The sequence below is a fragment of the Leuresthes tenuis genome, unplaced genomic scaffold (assembly GCF_036924035.1).
Source record: "Leuresthes tenuis unplaced genomic scaffold, fLeuTen1.0.hap1 SCAF_5, whole genome shotgun sequence".
Lineage (NCBI taxonomy): Eukaryota > Metazoa > Chordata > Actinopteri > Atheriniformes > Atherinopsidae > Leuresthes > Leuresthes tenuis.
Window position 1 is genome coordinate 10458906 of NW_027325359.1, and position 21958 is coordinate 10480863.

The window sequence follows — 21958 nt, forward strand, 5'->3', positions numbered from 1 at the left end:
ACTAAAGAAAACCAATTTTGGACATTTGCCTTCTTTGTTTATGTTTTCTGTTTAAATTGTTTCCAAATGATTGCACATCGGTGTACCATATCTTTTGGAAACACTGTTGTGATTCTTTGTGCTATGAGAGATCTTCCTGGGTTTCAGAAATATGTGTCATTCTTTCTAAAATAAAATGTCTCCATACTGCTATCTCTAAAATCCTACTTGAAGAATACGCAATTATTGGATATGAATATAACTGATTCAGTTGTTACTGGGGAAGAAAATAAGCAAAACATTTACAGCAACTCACAGTCACATCTCTCAGGCCTCTTCTTAAGTGGCTTCGAGAAAGTATTAGACCTTGTCATAGTTGGCCATCCCTTAAGCCCAAAAGGTAATTAAAGTATTTACAACCTAATTAGTTCACAATAAGCACTGTAAGACTCTTGATCTTAATCTATCATTACCGGTACCTAGATAACAAGTCTCAAAACCTGATAATGACCAAAAGAGTACATCCTGCTTATGGAGAGAAGACAAACACACCCACACAGCGGCACTCTGTATTTCTTAGGAAATCACTGAAGAACCACCCGGGCACAGAAATTGCCCACAAATAGTGACCACACCCTGCTGACTTTATGTTGGTCTGAGTCGGCAGACTATGATTTAACAGGTTATATTGGATGTAAGAGAATTTCTGTCTAGCCACAGGATTCACCAAATACTACATGCTGTCTATTGTTTTGACACACAGTCATAACAGATGTGTTCACGGCTGAGGTAGAGGCATCACTGCATACCATGGCACGTCTCACATTCAGACATGGGTCTCTTTAATGAAGAGTACTTGGCTTAAGCCGGACCTGACCCAACAGCTAATTGGTTCCTGTAACAAACTGCCTACACGATCTGTAAATGGTTGTCTGCAAATAGATGTTATAGTGCAACTGGAACTATAACCCGATGCAGTCCCATTCTGCAACTTTATGGATTGTGTGATTTGTGTGTGAGTCATCTGCAGAGCCACCCATTGCCATTACTTCCCAGCCTCCAGCTCATGTTGTGGAAAGAAAGTGGTCTCTTAACAGCCTTGTATTTGGCCTTCATACTTCCCAGCTAAACATCACTGATAGGATTTTCCTTGGGCTACTTAAAGAAAACATGTTCAGTATCTTATCTACTGCCACAGCTATGAGAATTCAGTGTCGGGCTGAAGTCTAAGCTCTGAGATACAGGGATTGTGACCTTCTTTCTCTGCTGTTTATATATGAGTATATATGAGTTTATATATGAGTAAACCTTGGTGCATTTGCACTGTGTATTTCCAAGTTTCCCTGTCTTGATAGGAAAGAGTACAAGAAGGAAGCCAAGGTGAAGGTATTCTTGAGAGAAACCAAAAACATTTAAGGTTGAGATCTGACTGCAGACAACTTTCAAAAAATTGATTGTCTATTACAAAACATAACTCATAAAATCAAAAACATCCAAAGCAGGTTTACTAATAACTTACATGCAGAATTTACTTAGAGGTTGCGTGTGAATTGTATTTGTGCCTTCTGTAATGACATACTTTAGACAGCAGAGGTCACTGTCCCCATACAGAACTGATTGTGGTCACACCCTGATGTACTAAACATCAGTTTGTACCCAAAACTGAATTCAAGACTGAATCTAAAACCAAAGCCTCAATAATAGTTTGTAAAATATTTCTATGAGTAAAACCTGCGAGTGTTTACTTCAACATTGTTAAAAAGATTCCAAAATTACGTTAGAATACAACAGAAGATGATTTCCAGTAGGTTTTTGGCAGTCAAAAGTTTGTAGAGGTTTGTGACTAGAGTGCATGGGATATGAAGGTACCCCACAATGATGAGCCAAATGACATTTTACACAAAACACAATGCACTCATTCGCTACCAAATAAAGCAGAAACATTTCACAAAAATATCACTGATAAATCAGGTTTTAACCCTTAAATCTGCTGCTCACCCATTGTATGCCATTGCTTTGTTACATTTTGATGCTTCTAAGAAAATGAACATCTAGACATTTTGTTTAGAAATATAATTCTTATTTTTTATTGTCCCTATTAATTGAAAAAATGCAGGAGAAAAAGTTTCCCATTGTTTGTTTCTCATTGTGAACGCTGAAAGTAAAAAAAATGCATCCAGAACTTTTGAGTTCAGAGAAAAGCAATCAATCCATCTATTTTATATAGCTGCTAAATCCAGACCAAGCTTGTGGGAGCCTCTCTCAGCTGCTGTTGTGCAAAAGGCAGGTTACACCCTGGACATGTTGCCAGTCCATCACAGAAACTACAACCACGCACTCTCGCTCCTCGGATAATTTTCTTTCAGAATCGCCAAGTAGGCTGAAGTGTATACTTTTGGACTATGGGAGGAAGCCAAGGAACCCAATGCATGCACAGGGAGAACATGCAAACTCCACACAGAAAAAGAAAAGCCCCAGGCAGGGTTGGTGCTGCCTGACGGGAACCCCCTTGCTGCCTCGGAGGGTTCCTGATATGCAGTTATCTGATGATAACTTTCACTGAAGCAATGGAGGAGCTTATGTGGGGAGAGCAGGGCCTTGAGACTGCTCGAACCACATATTCACACCACATATTCAGAAGTCAGAATGATTTCTCTTTAGGTGATAAGATGACGAAGATGTAGCAGTAATCTCAGACACAGTGGTGCCAGACAGAGATTGGGTTTAGACGTCATACACACACAATGATATCAGGGGGTATAAGAGAATCTCACAAGCTGTTGTCATTGGGAATTTACATGTATGCTGCCATATACATGTCTCTATATCGTTCTGATCAATAAATTCCCCATAAGAGGCTGCAAAGGTGAGTCCGACTACTCTTTTCTCCACAAGACTTATCAGTTAAACTAATGACAAGTTTTCCCTGAAATGCTGTAGCTTTCGTCCGAAAGGTCTGGCAAATTAGGACTAGAAATCATGCCAACAAGTTGCACTTTTTGAAAGCTGCTCATAAAATGTACCTCTGCTTGCTGACTTGCTTTTCTCTCTGGCTGCTAAAACAACTTAAATTAGTAACCTCAAATAAAATGTGTCATATAAGAAGGATATGAAGGCTGTGTCAGTCACTACGCAGCGTGCTTGGAAGAGATCTTTTAACAGCAAACAAAAAATGGTCTCACTGACCTGACTGATATATTTCAACCTTGAATAAAGAACAACAGGGGAAAAAAGTATGGGTAAAAAGCCCATTGAGATGAAGTATTTGAGTCTTAAAACCTACACTCTACTGTTTTCTCCTCTAACTGTGTGTATAAATTGCAATTTTAGCCTGTTTATTGTTGTTAAAGTCAAATGGTCTTCAGTCGTCAGGAAGATCACAGTGTTCACCTGAAGGTGGCAGTATTCAAGTAGAAATGGTGTATTTAACAATTTGTCAAAGTAAAATGACTTATTACATATATAGATATTTTGTAATAGCAGGTTTACAACACAACACGTGTACAACACACTTCTAAATATGGGATTAGTTGTTGGAGCTATTAAATGTGCACAATTGAGAACAACTGTTTTAGTTTAAACAGTTAGGAGCTGCAGACCATCACAAATTACACATTTTTAATCAAATGTAAAAACGGTTTCGGGATTTGAAGTTAATTCAGGAGGCAACGAGCAACAGTGTTGTCAATGAAACGCCACCAATGGATCTCAACGTGATGCGACTAAAGATGTGGAGTCTGTGTTTTGGATGACTCTGATTTCAGCTTCTGTTCAGCCTTTTTCTTTCCTTGTATTATCTTATATAATTTGCTTTGTTTAACAACGATCAATTCTAATGCTGCGTTTGCGTAACGTGTGTCTGCAGCTCGCTTTTCGCAGTGCAACTTCTTTAAAACTGTAAGTGAGTTTGGAAACTCTTGGCTGAGCGCTTTTATCTAAAGGCAAATAGCTGCAACCAATCCGAATGAGGTCAAAGATTAGACTTGGATCGGGGTAATAAATTAAACATCGGATCCTAAATTATGAATTTCCTTTGAGGGCGGAGGACCAGTAGCTTCTGTATCTTTAATAGTGAGGAGAGAGATGGGAGAGGCTGCGCGTTCGTGGTGTCTTTTCTCGCTCCGCAGCGACGGGAACGCGCAGTGGATCCCACACTCACTGGAGAGGAAAAAAGCGCCGACGGACAGCAACAGCGACTCGCTGGGAAAAATGTTCCTGCCACCGTCCTTCTTCAGCGCTGTCCAGGATTGCAAAAAACATGTGAAGGGATCCGCGGCGTACGAGGGCTCCAGTTTTTTCGACCATTAAACTTGTTTCAGAGGACTGTAAACTCCCGGAGTGGTTTATAAGACAGCAATTGAAGTTAACATTGAACAGGTAAGACGATTATTTGGTTGATGGGGCAGCTACTTTAGGCAGGCAGCAGAAGGGAAATAAACTTGAACAGCATCCAAATCGGAGCCGAGGTAAAATAAAGCACCCAGTAGATCAAGTCCAGCTCCGATGAATCTCATGAAAAGGACATGCGTGCCAAAGTTAGGAATACTCCGCAAATTCACTGGCCAAACTAAATCATTACAGGTTAACTACTGAAAGTAAAACGTTTCTGACTGAATGAGACGGAAATATTCGCTCGTCTGTGTCAGCCACAGCAACACTTAAGAGTCTGAATTTCATTTTAATGAGTATTTAAACGTTTTTAAAGCATTTAGTTGAGATTACTAATCTAAATGTTGTTGTTTTTATTTCTTTTTTCCCAATGCCTCCTTATGGATGCTTGCAGACACAAAAAATGGCAACAAAGCTCCTGCAGCTCCTCGCCTTGTGGACTGTTGTGATTGGCTGGGTGCGGTGTTGTCCAGAGCTCTGCAGCTGCCAGGATAAATTTGCCCACCAGTTTGCAGACTGTGCTTACAAAGACCTGCTGGTGGTACCTGTTGGCCTCCCCTCCAATGTCACCACTGTGAGTCTTTCGGCCAATAAGATTAAAGTCCTGAAAAGTAAAACCTTTATTAATATCACTCAGGTCACCTCTCTCTGGCTGGCTCACAATGAGATAGTCACCATAGAGACAAACACCTTGGCCCCTCTGATTCAACTTCGCAATCTGGACATCAGCAACAACAAAATCGTGAACTTTCCATGGAAGGATCTACTGAACCTCACAGCCCTGCAGCTTCTGAAAATGAACAACAATGAGATGGTGAACCTCCCAAAGGATGCCTTTTCCACACTCAAAGACCTGAGGTCACTTCGCATTAACAACAACAAGTTTTCCACCATTGCAGAGGGTACCTTCAGTGCCCTGTCCTCCATGTCCCACCTACAGATTTATAGCAACCCTTTCACTTGCTCCTGTAATCTGGAGTGGCTGAGGGATTGGATTGCTACAACCAAAATTTCTGTGCCAGAGCCAAATTTGATAACATGTGAGGCTCCTGGACATCTGAAAGGAGTGATGGTTTCAAATATTCCCAAACTGGAATGTGAAGCCCCTACTGTCATCATAACATATCAACCAAACATAGAGAACACTGATCTCTATGAAGGTGTCTCTGTCATCTTAAACTGTGAGACAAAAGGGAGCCCCAAGCCACACATCAGCTGGGAGATAACTGCAGGAAATCAAAATCATCTGTTCCCGTTGCCCTCCACTGGAGAAATAAATGAGTTGCCAGTAAACGATAAAACAACCAACAATAGATTTCTCGTCTTTAGGAACGGCACTCTCATCATCCCTCACTTGAGTAAAAAGGAGGATGGAAATTATAGCTGCTTTGCTGTGAATGAGTTGGGTAAGGCAGAGAGCAGTGTTAAAGTGGCTCTGGCAGCCACCCAAAAACAAGGAAGCAACTCAATCCCTGAATCAACTGTGGACAGGATCCGTCCATCTGGTAAAAAGCCTACAGACCCCAAAGTCCTCAAAAACAACGTGATCAACTGGGCCAAGCACAACGAAAATACAAAGGACATTTCGGATGGTTCAAAAGGCAAAATTGACGACACTGAGGGGGGTGAAGGTGCTTCTAAGGACCCCACCTTTGCAAGCAAGTGTGGTGTGAGAGACAGCAGTGAATACATCTCCAACCACGCCTTCAACATGACTTTGGAAGACCTGAAGCAGTACACCTTTGATTTTGGTGTTATTGCATTAGAAGTTTCAGAGACGGAGGCCAAAGTGCAGCTGAATCCACTGCAGCTTCCCAGCAGCAAGTCTAACCTTCATCTCAGTCAAACTGAAGATCAGGAAACAGTGAATAAAGAGCCCGTGGGTCTGCTGCAGTCCTTGTCCAGTAAGGCTACTCTGGACATGCTCTATCTATGTGTAAATACAGGAAATGGACACTCCATTGTTCAGTGGTCCAACATAGAGGAGGGGGTTAATACCTACCGCTTCCATGGTTTACAACCTGGCACCAATTACACTCTCTGTCTCACTTATAGGGGGCAGGACTGCCAAGTCCAAGTCGTCTTCACAACTAGGAAGAAGATCCCCTCCCTGCGTATCATTGTGGTTGTCAGTATTTTCCTATTGGGTCTGGCCACTGTTCCCTTGCTGGGAGCCACCTGCTGCCATTTATTATACAAGTACCAAGGAAAAACCTACAAGTTGATTATGAAGGCTCAGAACCCGGATCAGATAGAGAAACAAATGACCGGAGATTTTGATCCCAGGGCATCTTTCGTGGAGTCTGAGAAAACATTCAATCCCAGCGAGTTAGGGGAGGGGGAGGGAGAAGCGGAGGCTGAGGAGGGAGACGGAGATGGGGAGGCCGAGAGTAGCGTTGTGACCGAGTCCATCCCCGGATCCTCATCCAAAACCAACCCGGAGGAGTTTGAAGTGGGATCCGAGTACAGTGACAGATTACCGCTCGGAGCAGAGGCCGTCAACATCTCAGAGGAAATCAACGGCAACTACAAGCAGCCTGGCCGCTGAGTTCCGCGGGTCGCTGCGAGTATTCTGTAAAATAGTTGAAGTAGCCTACTTTCAAGCAGGTAACTCACGCATTATCGTGACATGGGAAAAACGGTGGCGTGTGATTGAAAAAAAAAAGGCGGATCATTAATCTTTTACCTCAGAAAGTCGTCCTCCAATCATTGTGAATACATGTCGCATCTGTAGTCTATGGTGGGATTAAAATCAGTTACTCGTTTACAGTACAAGCACAGACTTCTATAGTTTATCAGACCTCTAAACCGATAGTAGAGCAGCGAAATCTTATCTTTCAGAGGACCGACACACTTGGGCAGGCGCGTAAACGGGAGATTTCATTGAAAGCGAAATAAATGGCAGCTATTAACATTCTAATCACCATTTTGCGCTGCACAAAAAAATGAGAAAAGGGGGGGAAAGTGCCACATTTTTTGTCTTTAAAAACCCCCCAACATTTTAATCAAACAAGCATCAGGGACCAGACTCTCTTTCTAAACAGTGCGCGTCCTTGCAACATCCTCTCAGGTGTCGGCACTTGATTTATGCACAAAACTTACACATGGTGTCATAACGTATTCAATTAGATAATATTTGTACTATCGCACCTGGCGGCGCGCACACAGCATCGTCCTGCCCGCTGTTCCGTGAGTCCATAAAGGAGATTGCGCTTTCAACTGCGGTTGTGCTTGACGGAGAAAAATCCCAGATTATTCACCAAGGAAATGTTGTTTCCCGTTAACGTAAGGCTTTAAAAAAAAACGTGCGACTGTAACCTCTTAACCGACGGGTGCTCGCTGTACTCTCGCTTTTTACAATGAACGTGTCCGTGGCATGTCACACGTATTTTCCCTGTGTGGTTTTTCTCAGTGTAGTCTGTAGGACTTTAGATGTGACTGTCTACCTGTGATGTAAAGCCAAGTGAGTTGAAATTAATCTTTTTTACGATGTTTTCAGTGAAGTCGGAAGGGAAAAGGCGCAGCGAGCGTCTGGTGACTTCACTCTCTTGTAATTTGATGCATATAGTGAGTTTCTGTGAACAATGTTGTAAGACTCTTTTAAGATTTTTTTTATATAATTTTATGTAAGTGGGATTAATAAAAGATATGAAACTATACGGGCTGTTTGAACTTGTTTGTATTCAGATGACCTTATAAAATGATTGATCTTGAATTCTGGTCCATAAAAAACAAAACGTATACAATCTGATGCCATCAGCAGTAGTATGTAATGAAACTGAAAAATCCATTTATTCCGCTTTTAATACGGGTTTGATATTGTCTTTTTCCTAAGGCAATTAGAGATAAAAATACATAAAAGCACCGAGGCTAAATTAATGTTTAATGTAGAACACACTCAGAGAAACTGCTGCGTTTGAACGAGCCAGTCGACATTTATTCTCTCTCTGTCTTCGTTTCTCTTGATCGTCCAACTTAGAATTTCAAGCAGAACAAAGGCATTTGAATCTAGATATTTGTTTAGGTCCAAAATCAATATTGGGGAAAAGAGAATCATTTTGTTTTATTTTTATTTTAACAGTAATCAGAAGAAGGGGGGGGTCGGTCCTTTCTGTTTTACATGAGGGTCGGCATTTGAAACAAATGCGGGAACAAACGACGTGGCTGAACGTGAGAGACCATAAAAGAGTTTAGACGACAACAGAAGGTAGCAGCAAGTGGTTTTAGATTTAATGGTCTAAAAATGAAACAGAAAAAAAAACAAAAAAAAAGTGTAATTTCTCCGGTAGCTCCTATTCCACAGGTTCATTTGAATTACACAAAATATGTGCAACTGAACTGAACAAAAATCAAACACAAACGAACGGAAAAAAGGAGATTCATCAGCAAGTCTATTAAAACACTTAAATTTGTATATTCATAAATAGTTCTCTTTCTCTATATAAATACCCTCTTTAAAAGGATTCTTCAGTGGATGGTTCAACCATGGGTTTAGTTTGGGCAACTATTAATTTGCATTAGCTGCACTTTATCTAGTGCCGATAGGGTCTATCCCAAAAATAAGCACATAAATGCGATGAAAATTATATTTACTGTATTTGTTTAGATGAATCAGTGCCACCCGAGTTTTGCCCATCAAACCTAAGACTGAGGCCCTCACAAACAGGACAACACGAAGAGCAAAGAAAGGACTCATAGTCTCCAGATAAACAGGAAAGATTTGCTGAATATCTCTACACGAGGCACCGAGCTATAATGCACTTATTTTGCCAAATGCAGACACATCTACTGTAGGTTTGAACCATCAGTATGACAGTAGTATCTGAGCTAAGAGCCTCTGCAGCCGATACTTTATCAGGGTCGTACATTCTTTTTCAGTTGCTGGCTGTGGCCTCTGCTTCCTTTTTGCTCTCCTCCTTGGTGCTGCGGTTGAAGCTTCCATTCAGGAAGCTCTCTGTAGTCTGACGCTGGAAATGCTTCCTGGTGCCCACCAGGGAGGGGTTGTTGACCAGGGTGTACAGGAGCTGCCAGTGTCTGCGGGCCCTCTTGGCACTGGACACTTTGTGCTGTTTCTTCTCCTGCTGGACCAGCTGGATCCCTGAGGGCATTCAGACATTATGATAGCACCGACAGCATAGTCACATAAATAATTATCTTTTTTACTCTAAGCTGAAATGGGTCTCTTTTGCAGGCCACCGAGGACCAGCCAGATACTGCAGAAAGAGTAATAATAGAAAGCAATCATATTCTAATCCTCTAAGCATGGTGTGAGCATATCGGTCTACCATTAACAAAATGAAAGCTTATAAACCCCTTGGGCGGCATGAATATGTAACAGGCAATTAGTGTAGCTCATCTGTGTAATCAGCAACTGGAGACGTAATCTCTGACAAACAACAGATTCTTGATAAAGAATTGTTTTCTAGATTTATAACAACCAGCACGTACATGATACATTTGTATTGGGACTCGGCTGTGTCTACATTCCACAGCAACTGATGAGTCCTGATGGATCTTCGTGCAAATTTGTGTGGGCGAAAAATTTGTTTCCTAAAATTTGTTCATAGTTATATGTGAATATTAAGTTAAAATATATTGGTTTCCTATCAGTAAGTGAAAAAATTGTGTTTATTTGCGACTATATTGTAGTTTTGTGGCAGAAGGCTCAGAGTCATAAGGACAGCTGACTTATTTATGACAGATATGACTGAGCCCAGCAGCTGGACTGTAAATTATTCCACGGTGAGACTCAATTTGCTCTGGGCATATCAAATCAGAGCTGTGAAGTTCTCATCGAGTTTCTGCGTGCAAGGCAGTTTTATGATCTGATAAGACCTCACAGTGACCTGCTATTAAATTAAGTTAAAGATGTGACCTTGCCTTTAACATAGATATTAAGGTAGTACATGCTTTGTTTCTTTCTCGTCATGAAAAGTCCAAAACCGTGAACTGCAAACAACTAGCGCATGTGTAGTCACAAGTCATAGCTCTTTCCTCAGCGTCACAAAGCTGAGCGCCACAATTACTGCACAAACAGACCAACTGATAGTTCATCACTATCGACACTGACATTGTTATGAATTTGAGTATATTTAGTATAGACATTCCTACTGCTGAAATTCCAAATGTGCATTAATAACAATTAGTTTAGACTAATTTGCTTCTAGTTAATCTATAATACATCGTGACCATTGTTGTGGGCTGAGTTTTGTGCTACGAACCCTCTTCAGCATCCCGTGACCTCTGTGCATCTTTGCTCTCCTGGCCCACAGACTGTAGCAGCATCCCGCAGAAGGCCTTCATCACAGGGTGAGACTGGCTCACCTCAATCTTCAGATAATGAGCATAGCAGCGGTAGGCTGCAGACAGACACAGAGAGGGGGGAATCACTCTGACTGGGCAAAAGCAATAAACACGCAGGACTGCACCCCATGTTGGCTTTGAGACAATCACACATAATGGCTGCACAATCACACTTCTCTCTTTTTTTTCCCTTTTCAAACCACCTGCTTTTCCTGACAACAGATGTCTTAAATCTGCAGCCATTTCAGAGATCGGTGTGCAATTAGTGTCCCTGCGCTGCACAGAATACAGACATCATACAGGCTGCAGTGAGCTGGCAGAACCGCAAAGTGAATAAGATGCAAATTTTTAGCCTTTAACACAAATGCTTTTTCTTATGTAAAAACTGTTTCCTTTTAAGCCTACATGGAAAAAAGAACACAAATGTTAAAGCATGCTGCTAATACCTATTGATATGATTTTTTTTGTGTGCACGTAATGAATACAGAACGCGTATTTGTAGCCAAGACAAGGCATCCACCTACAGCATTGAATGTGCTCTGATATTTCTGTATGAGCAGCGTACCAGACAATGACATAGTACAGCTGTGTGGATCACCATCTGCACACAGTGCAGCTAACCTGGGTCAAATGCCTCCACATTGCGGTTAAGAAGACTGATATCCATGCGTCCCATGTGGATGATGTTGAAGAGGGCCGTGATAATCATACGCCAGACAGCCAGTAGGACCCCGATCAGAACATTGACAGGAAACAACAAGTATGTCAGCAGGAACAGATTACCCCTGTAAGATAAATTAGAGTGATTCCAAAGTACATGAAGTTATCAGGGAATAAAACACTTAGGTCAAGTAAAAGTGTTTATAGAGGCAAATTACCTGTTGTCTAAGTCTCGTGTGCCTGCTGTTTTTTTGATGAAGCAAAACCGCGCAGTGATGTGTTGAATCAACACAGCCAAAAGAATCATCAGCCAGAAGGGCCTGAAAGGAAAAAAAAAATCAACACTCAGTCATTTCCTGTTGGGAAATGAGCCGGACAGAAGGCACAACAAAAAAAAAAGACATTTGTAGCTGACAGGAAATTATGTGAACCCAGTTCATCTTTGTGAAGTGTGATAATTGAAAACTACACTAGGTGTCAAAACTAAGCCAAAAAAAACCAGTCCATGCTAGTCGTAACATTTGAGGCTTGTATTATATTCAAGGAGACATCTTCAAAGTAAAACTGAAAGTTTCAAGCAATAGAAAGGTCAAAGCATATGATCACGCCTTTGTAAAACTGTCCATTAAAAAGTAGATATGTACACACTCACCACATGCTCAACAGGATCTTAAACAGTATCAGATTCTGTCTGTGCAGGATGGGCATGATTATGAGGAAGACAGCAACCATAAGGCAGAGGAAGAACACCATGGTCTGGATGATCATGCCTGTGGGCGAGAGATCAGAGCTTTACTGCTTACACTGTGTCAAGATTCCAACTGTTCTACAGTGTGCTCCCACCCTCTAATAGTGAAGTGAGGTCTTCTTGTTAACCTTAAAAACCCAGATATTCTCCAGCTGAGACAGTCGGTGGCTTGAAAGATGCATTTCAAACGTATGGAGTTAATTTACACGGGATTGAATACAATACAATACAATACCAGAAAACATATTCAGTATTGCAGCATCTTTGTAAAAAACGGTTAAATCTTTGCTTCTTCTTCAGTGCTTGGTGTGTAATAGTACCTATGCAAATGTGAGCCACTGTGAAGCTGGTGTATCCCATCCAGCAGACCAACGCTGGCCTGGATGCCCTGATACTTCGCTGGCAGTTATAGACATTGTAAATATCTCCTCTGTAAAGCCCCATTAGATTTGACCTAAAGAAGGAAAAACACAATCAAGACAACGCAGAGCTAAGAGATACATAAAGAGATTCATTGCTAAATGTACAAATCACATAGTAAGCTGATGAGGCAATTTCAGGGACGATATAACTGAAAGGCAATTCAATTCTCGACTCAGAAACCCATTTCTTTTAATACACTGCCGCTTATGGTAATGGCCCAGCATTTCATTTCTCATCTGAAGATAATAGCCATTTTCAATTGTAGCAGAAGTTAGCATTGAGTGAATGTTTTTTTTCTTTTTGTCTGGATAATTAGTACTCTATTATGTTCTAATAACCCTGACATTTTAATGAAGGAACCAGAATGCAACCCATGATTATACTTCTTGGCAGGAGAAGAGGGGGGAAAAAAACTAATAGAAAGAGAGCTTTTATGTTGCTTTTTTCACAGACTTACCGATGCAGCACCATTGACCGCATGAGCATAGCCAAGTTGACCAAACAGGACAGAATCATCGCTGAGATATAGCACACTGCAGGGAAATTAAAACAACACGCTCAGAAAGGTGCAATGCATTTACACACTAAATACATCTACTAAAGAATGACATAAGAAAGAGTTCCTAAAGTTAAGTACACCCTGCATCTCTCATGTCACTGAAGGGCTGCTTTTGGTTTCACTCACCTTCCACACACCACATGTAATGAACCACAATCCTGACAACTTCCTGTCTGTCTGGAGATAGCATGATCCTAAAGCCAGCTAAAACGTTTGCAATGTCGTCATCGACTCCATACCGGGCGGTCTGTAGAGTCGGCACCACGGCTGAGATCAATACGAGACCCACCTGAGAACAAACAAAGCCAGAGTTTTACTCATTACTGGGAGAAACTCTACGATAGCGCAAAGACGTGGAAATTAAAACTGATCTGTGTTAAAGTGCTGATAATAATCTTACTGTCAGTTAAATGTGGTACACATTTTGATATTCAGATGAAACAATAGTATAAAATCTGATGATACTGAAATCCTGACTGAAGTTCTTGGATGGCAGTCAGCGAGTACCGGCTCTACTCAATGTTTGAAGAAACTCACAGCAGCTAATTGCCTTTGTTATGCATTTATTACTGAATCCTTATGTATGATGTAATGTTTAACACAAAATTCATGGGAGTAAATTTACAAAGTATAATAGCAGATATGATAATTACCTGATACAAGGTTATAAAAGATACTACACCAGATATGGCCAACTTCAGTGGGAAACGGAAAGCTGTTTGACATACATACAAAAGAATATGTGTTATAAGACACTGAAGTCAAATATCAGGCAAGGAATGCTTGTACAGTACAGAGATTTGTACTTTAAGCTGGTAATTACGATTATAACGACACCTTCAACATTATTCATTCAATATTCATTCCAACACTTAGTGTGTTTTTGTTACAGAAAGAATCATATGTTGCATGTTTTTGATGATTTTTGCCATTGCCGTGTACAACGTAACATTAATTTCTTTTCTAAATTCGTGTTTGCTCATAATACAGTGCACCTTAAGAGTGTATTCAGATGAACAGTCCCTGCGTTTGACTCTATGTCGACTTCTCACTTCACTTAAAAATTGTTCTTGGATTCATGGATTCATTTTATTCATTCATTTATGTCAACACAAACCCTGACTCTGAAAATAGCATCTGAAGGTATGACCAGATATAAACAATTCAAGACAACATACTTACCATCTTCTGGTGTGTAAATGTAGGACTTCACGGCATCAATTATTCTTTGAGGGAGTTTGGGCTTTTCGGTGCTCGAAGCGCTTCAGGTGAAAAAGAAAAAAAAAAAAACGGAGTTACACATTTAAACACAATAGATTCATGAGAGTGGGAAACTTTTTTTCCCACCATATTTGCAACAATAAAGTTGAAGAAAATATGTTTGGGATCAGATGCATTTAAGCATTTGTACAAATGGAGAGGGACTTTCACTTTGAAACTGATGCTTTCTATAAACAGCCTGTACGTGCTGTCAATCGAGTAGTAGATATGAGCACTTTCTTGATAGAATAATAATTAAATAAATAAGCTGTAATTATCTCTGGTTATCTGGTTATCTCTGCAATCAAGACCCATTTTCTCTGGAAAATATCTATTTTTTGGTATTTTTCATCTTTGGAAGGAAGCATCTATGCTTTGGGGCATATAAAATAAAGGATTTACAAATCAATATGTGATTGATTTGTGTTGAATAAGGTGAATATTTTCAACCATCCAGTCGGACAACTCTGTATGTGGGTGAGACGTGAATATTCCACAATCTGTGTTATGATTTTGCACAGCCTCTGTCTACATGTTTGGACTAAAAGCTTGAAAGTAAAACAGCTAAAGAGTAAAGATGCCAAGTTTGGAGCTCTGTAGTCTCTTCCTCTCCCTTCTTGTTGACTATCGACTGCCAAATATAAGATGAACAAGTCATGGAAGATTCCTTAAAAAGGTAAAACCTTTCACTTAAACAAGCTTGATACAACTGCTTCCCCAAAACTTGGCACAGAGTGGGAAATTTGATTTAAAACAGAAGGCAATCATTTACAATTATGTAAACCTTACATTTTAAAGAAAAATTCACCACAAACTCCTGCTACCCACTTACATTCAGATACATTCCATAAACTTGGCTCGAGTTGTTTGCACATCTTAATTGACCATAATAAGACAGGCACAAACGAAGAGTAACCCAGCAACACAGCAAATCCTGTGAGGTTTTGATAACAGCCTATAATTCTTACCTAAGTTTGCTGGGCTTCTTCTCGTTGAGCATTTTTTTTACATAGTCTCTATAGTAGCTGCTGCTGAGATCCTAAAGAAACAGATAAGAACAAAACTGTAACAGTAGATAATGCACAGACAAGATAGTGAGGTAAAATGTGGAAACTAAAATGATTTTTAAAGGAACCTACAGTTGTCCAGACTTATTTGGACAACTGTTAACTGAATATATTGAACATAATAAAATGAGTTCAACGTGCAGACTCTCAGCATTTTTGAGGGTATTTAAATCCAAACAATAGAGACGGTTTAGGATTTCTGGCTCTTTAACTTTTAGAACCTTGTTTTAAAGGGGCTCAGATGTAATCAGCGAATTTACTCAATTTCTGTTGAATGAACGATGAAGCGGGTGAAGATTGATTCCAAATGTAGCATTTTAATTGAACAGCATGTAAAGCAAGGCAGCTCCTCGTGGAAGTGAAACAAGCCATCAGTTCCACCAGTTGCGTTTAGTCATTTTTGAAATTCATGACATTATTTTATTTTTTATTTTTCAAAAAAAGCCTCTGTATGCTAAGGATCATTAAGTTCATTTCTGTGCAAGAGGTTGGGGGAGACTGGGTGGAGGTGACACAAAATCCAGGTAATCGCCTCAACAAACTTTGTCTCACCCATGCCTAGATTAGCATAAAATAAACACAGCATTGTGTGTCCCCTCCTGAAAAAAACAAGGCAACCGTTTCATAATGATCAAAAGGTCATATCGTAAACCAATTACGTCAAATCTACTTAAAATGGTTAGGCCACTGGTGTGCTTTGTGGGCTTCACATTTTCCATAAGCCTAGACTGTATGAGTTTGCTAAGCTCTATGATTAGCAGGCAGCTTATAAAGGTTCCTCACATGCACAGTTTGAGATGAAATGTGCGTCTTTTTGTAAGGTATTTCAACAGCTTGAACTGTTCAGTCATCCTGAAGCAGACATGTCAGAGGAACTGCTTTCAGATCAAACCTTACCTCTGTGGCGTTGGTCTTTTCAGTACCCTTGAGACCCTTGAATAGAAGCAGGGGATACTGGAAACTTAGGAATGCCAAGCAGGCTATTTGAGGCAGGCTGGAGAAAAGGGAGTAGTATTTGTGTATCTGTAAGAGAAATAAAACAAGAGTAATTTATCAATATGTTCTGCGAGTTTTTAGAGTGATGAATACATTTCATATCGACCAAAAAGCAGACAGAAATGGTTTTATGCGTTTCCTTGTTGTACAGTCACAAAAATCTGAGACCCTTACTGACCATATATAGTTTGATTGAACGGATCCAAGATCTATGCTTGTAAGGCTTTCTTCTTTTTTACTACTATCACTAAACTGAATATTCTTCTAAATCCACACTACTTTCATTATGCGAAAGTATGCGAAAGTGCCACAGCTGCAGACATTAAAAGAAAAAGACAACCATTACACAACGTGTAGTATGGGTGTCTCTTTTTACTGACACACACTAAAGTGATTAACAGTGACAAAGCCTCTTGATTAAGACTAGAGGACAGTGGAACGAATCGTTTTGAGTTGTAGCTATTCACAGCACAAAAAGACCCCCAAAACTTGGAACAAAATCTTGGATTGGCCCCAAAATCCCCAAATATGTGTCCATGGATCTATCTTAAAAGCTCAGTCTTCCTCTTCTCAAATCCCATCTCTTACAAATAATACAGGCCGGCCTTATTTGGCAGTCATTGGGTTTACAAACCAGAACAAAGCAGCTTTTTTAAAATAAATAATCCTTAATACTTTGACAGATGCACAACACAGTTAGTGACTGAATGTTAGTCATGACGTAACAGGTCTATTGTGCTCCTTCTCACAACCTGTTACAAATGAATTGGAGCTGATTTTGACAATGAAGGGGATTGTTACTCACCAGAGGTGTTTTGGGACAGTCAATTTTCTGCCAGACCAGAACACCAAAGTGCGTCCATGACAAGAGGCTACCAAGAACATATCCAACTTTGTTGTGTAAGGTGCCACATGCCAGGAGAGGGTAGTATAGTGCGGGGTAGTAGAAGACTCCCAGGATCACCCAGTTTTCTGCAAAGACAGCAGAAATGTGTGAGAACCAAGAGCATCAACGTGCAACAGTTGCAACTTCACCCTAAAAGCATATATGCCCTAAGTTAAACTCAAGAAAACTTTTTCCTGCTGAAACTTCAGTTGTCTGAGGATTCAGCAAAGCAGTGAAGGGCCAACTCCTTACAGTCATTTCTTATGTAATTTTGGACACAAAGCAGCTCGAGTGCCTGAGTTAAAAATAGCAGATATGCATGGAAACAAAATAATCCAGTTATATAACGCATGTAATTAGCAAAAAATAGCATCTATCACTGCCTTCTTATGAGCACTTTTTTCACTTTAACTAAGCATAGGAGAGAATGGGTAATACAATTAAAATGGGCAATTTGGAGGGGATGATGTTAGTGCTGCGAAATCTAAAGTGTTGCTCACGTTTGTTCTCAGTGTCTTTTGTGAAGGGGAGGGGATTTGGAGAGACGAGCAGGCCCCACAGTTTGCACAACAGCACTCCAAACACAGCCACTGCCAGGCCCTTGTGCTGCGTATGGTCCAGGAAGTTGACGGGACTGGGAAATAAAGCAGCAGGTGTTCACATGTTACCAGACTCAAATTTTGATAAAACGCACTGATCAAATTGGACATGATCAAAATCTGAAATTCTAGTTAAAAATCTATTTATTTTAGAACTGTTATTGACTTGAAGTATCTTAGACATTTCAGGCTGCTCTTGGCCTCCATTCATGTCCAGTTTAGCATTAAAAATTTCCTTTTAAGCTTTAGCCTTGCTAAAGATTGGAAAACTTGTCAGAGACTTCAACTATTAAACCAGGGGAGGTTCACTTAGCATGAAATCCGTCTTCAGTGCCAAAGGCCCATTATTTTTACTTTCAATGACACAAGTAGCCCTGTTTTCAGTGACCAATCAGCAGCTGAACTGAATCAGCTTTTTGGGATTAATGGTCCATCAGCAAACCAAATAAGTGCATTAGTGTTTTGATAGTGTGGTATTGTTTCTTGACTGTTTGTGAAACTGCTTGTTGGAAATTGTGACAATTCACACTTGCTAATCAGTTAAAATAGTGACACACAAACTGCAACAATCTAAACATCCATGTCTCCTTTGATTTATGATCCGACAACTGAACTAATAAACACTAATGGTATCTGGAATGTCGAGTTTTCACCTCCAATGCCAAATGGTCATCATCAAGGCTTTGTTTCCCCATCTCAGTTCAAGTTTCTATGCGTCAAACTCTATACTTTATGAAATGAATGGACAGAAATATCTGCCATCAAAAAGTGTGCCTTGTTGTGGAACAATGGTGACAGAAACATACTGTGCACAGTTTAATCTAAGCACTTAAAAAACATGATTCTGAGAGAGCAGATTATCCAGTCTCAAAATTAACAACCCAGTGCCACAAGAATCAGTAAACGAGCCTCACCTGAGTAAACCTGGGAGCCCCTTCTGTCTGTTGCCCACCTTTGTGCGCCTGGCTAAGATGGCTAGGATCAGCATGACGACCACCTGGAGGAGAAGACATCTCAGTTAGCCTCACCTGCAGAGCTCCATGTAGCTGTGGTGTTCAGTCCAAACACTGCTTCACATTAAAAATGACACAAGTCCACAAAAGGCCAAACCCCAGTCTCATTACTGCTCCCCATGGATGTGGTGTGAATGAATAGTCATTAGTCAGGATCACTGATCAGTGAGGGTTCAATGACCTGTCATGACCTGTGACACATTTAGGAAATGCATGGCTGGGAAGAAAGCCTTGCTTTAAACCGAGGAATTCTGGACCAACAATCACAATCATCATAGGACCACCAACCCCCCCCAAAAAAAAAACAAAAAAACAGGTGACATCAGCATGTAATGTCGTTTAGAGAAGTGATGATAAAAGTAAAAAATATGTCTTCTTTGAATGATGTCCTTCATTACCATACGTTTATTTTTGTACTTAGAGTGTTGCAATTGCTGGATTTGAATCATAATCTAAAATTTGATTTATGAAGTCAAACTTTTGTGTGACTGATACTTAACAAGCAAATATAATGCAAATTTGTCACTTCTGGGGCTCAGATCCAAACCTGGATTATTTGATCCATGGCTCATGACCAAACCCATCTTAATAATGCACAAACAAAAGGGACAAAACAAAGTAAATTAATGTAGGCAATTAAACAAGGCTGACTCCGAGAGCCCAACTTGCATAACCTCATGAAGTAAATGAAAACCATGATATCTGAAACACTTTATGGCCTGATAACAAGCTCTGATATCATATACCTAGAGAATAAATGACAGCGTATATATGTGTAAAGTTGTGTCACATGAATTTGACAGGAAGGCGGACTTACAGATATGGCCGTGATGCATATATGATAGAGCATGTCATCAGCAGTGGGATCACATGGAAGGATTGTTCTAAAGAGGCAAACAAAACATTAAAATGTTAGCAAAACAAGCAATCTGAGCTTTAAGATTTAAGGCTTTGCACCTCAACTAAATGTATTCACATGTCACTGTCAGGACCATTTGTGGCTGGAAACTTTGTGTCTGAAATCCCCCAGCAGAGATTTGCATTTAAACGGATTGGTACCAGCGTGACAGGAAAACAACAAATGCCTACGGTCATGTTCCCGTGCACTAGAGGAGTAGGAATGCTTGTCATGGGGAGGTAATTACAACTCAGAAAAGGCCTCAAACATCAACTTCGTTAGCCTGATAGAAATATCTAAGAAAGTTGTGCAAATACTGCATCAAATGTAGACATATATGTTTAAATATATCTTACCTGTGCAAATAAATATAAGATTTTTATGTATTCAAATCTGTTAGTGGACTACAGTGGTGGCCACAAAAAGAAACAATAATAAGTCTGTTAATTTACACGGACTTAACAGTGAGATGATTTATCAGCTAATTATAAGATAACATATTTCTTACAATGAACTGAACTCCAGTTGGCTTGAATTGGACTGTATTATGGAACTGCCTTGAGATAACATTTGTTGTAATTTGGTGCTATATAAATAAAACTGAATTTAACTGAATTCCTGTCATATTGTTCATCTGAAGCACAGCTGGTGGACCTGCCGTGTGAAAGACGATGGGCAAAAAATGATGCTGTAGGACTTTACTTTCAATGTTCTACATTTTCATATTTTGTGGGAGAGTAAATACACTAAAATGTTTAGGGTCATATGGATTGAATGCACCAAGGTGTCATACTGTCACAGTTTACTGTAAAAAGATCTGACAGGCTAAACCAACCAGTTTCTAGAGCAACCTAAAAACCTGAAAAATGATATAACCTCAATATATGAGCTGAAACAGGACCACACGCTGATTCTGGCCCAGGTGAAGTGAGCCAAGTGTCACCTAGTATCTCAATGGGAGGTGTGTCTCAAAGCAACATTCAAACAAAAGACAAGAAGTAATAAACACAAAAGAAAAATGTATTGATGGATTTCATATTTGTGATTTTTAGAGAAACAGAAAAAAACATTCAAAACTAAACATTTATCATAGCATCTAGAATCTGGAAGAGCTAAAGTTTAGAGAGATACTTCAAGAATGTACTTACTCTGGTTGCATTTTGGTTGGCAGAGGATCCAGGTCTGGATACTCATAGTCCACTAGAGCATCTTTATCCATCGTGTCTCCTCTTTTTCAAACAGATCCCAAGTCTTGCAGAGGAGCTAGGGTACTGGTAACCACAGTCTCTTGTGACACGCAACTCTGATGATCCCCCTACCTCAAGGGGAAAAAGTTTCTGCCTAGTCCCAAGTTGGACTCTGTTGCTGCTGCAGAGGTGTCCTTGTTTCGCTGTGTTTTGGTCTGCTCTCACTCTGCTACCCTCCCTCACAGCCTGTATTCAGGTGCCCTGGTCCCGCTGTGGTGCTGAGAGTAATGTGACAGATCCTGGCTGCTGCGCACTGCCTCCACCCTGTTAAAGGCCCTATTTCAGCTGAGGGTTACCACCACACCAGGAATCTGTAGAAGAGAGTGAGAGAGGGGCAGTGTGTGAGAGGAGGGAAAAATGTGGAGATCTGGGGAGCCAATCTGGAAGGCCACCTGCAGCTTACTGGGATTACATCTACTTTTGAAGTTGTGTTGCTGGACCTGTGGCCAGTATTGAAGGGGTCAGGTGTGCAGAGTTATAAAACTCCAAGGAAAACTGTGTGGGTAGCTGCAAGCATTATGTCTGTCCTATCAGAGCTATCGGAGTTCCAAGCTGATAACAGGGAAATTCTCACGTTGTTCCCTCCTGTCACAGTTCAATCACATTTGCTAAAGGTTACCCAAACTTAATCCAGGTGAATCACTATTGCAACATGGAACTAAAAAAGACAGAAGGAAGAGCATATTTTCAGAATGGCAAGTCGGAAGGATCCTCACATCCATTAATGACTCTCCATGCTTCACTTGATAAGGATCGAGGAAGGGCTCTATCAGCTCAGCACTTTGTCTTCTACAGATAAAGTAAGTTAGTTGTGTCCATGTACATATTCATATGAAAATAGCTAAAAAAAATTAAAAATGTAACTGATACAACTAAACTCAAAATACTACTGCGAGCCACCTCATGCAAATACACTGAGAAAAGGGAAATA

At 40.3% G+C, this 21958-nt stretch overlaps 2 protein-coding genes across 2 annotated transcripts; one reads left to right on the forward strand and one right to left on the reverse strand.

The window, feature by feature from the left end:
- The first annotated feature begins 4029 nt into the window (after positions 1-4029).
- islr2 (immunoglobulin superfamily containing leucine-rich repeat 2) lies at positions 4030-7236 on the forward strand. Its single transcript, XM_072385909.1, has 2 exons — positions 4030-4356; positions 4763-7236. Exon 2 carries the CDS (start codon positions 4772-4774, stop codon positions 6914-6916), a length of 2145 nt encoding a protein of 714 aa, XP_072242010.1. The 5' UTR covers positions 4030-4356; positions 4763-4771; the 3' UTR covers positions 6917-7236.
- Positions 7237-8450: 1214 nt separating this feature from the next.
- stra6 (signaling receptor and transporter of retinol STRA6) lies at positions 8451-21394 on the reverse strand. Its single transcript, XM_072385218.1, has 17 exons — positions 20929-21394; positions 19700-19766; positions 18784-18866; positions 17771-17904; positions 17190-17356; positions 16286-16411; positions 15290-15360; positions 14244-14323; positions 13715-13776; positions 13188-13350; positions 12960-13035; positions 12400-12533; positions 11984-12101; positions 11550-11651; positions 11293-11456; positions 10590-10727; positions 8451-9466 (listed from the first exon to the last, which is right to left on the reverse strand). Exons 1-17 carry the CDS (start codon positions 20997-20999, stop codon positions 9243-9245), a joined length of 1980 nt encoding a protein of 659 aa, XP_072241319.1. The 5' UTR covers positions 21000-21394; the 3' UTR covers positions 8451-9242.
- Between the last annotated feature and the right edge of the window lie 564 nt (positions 21395-21958).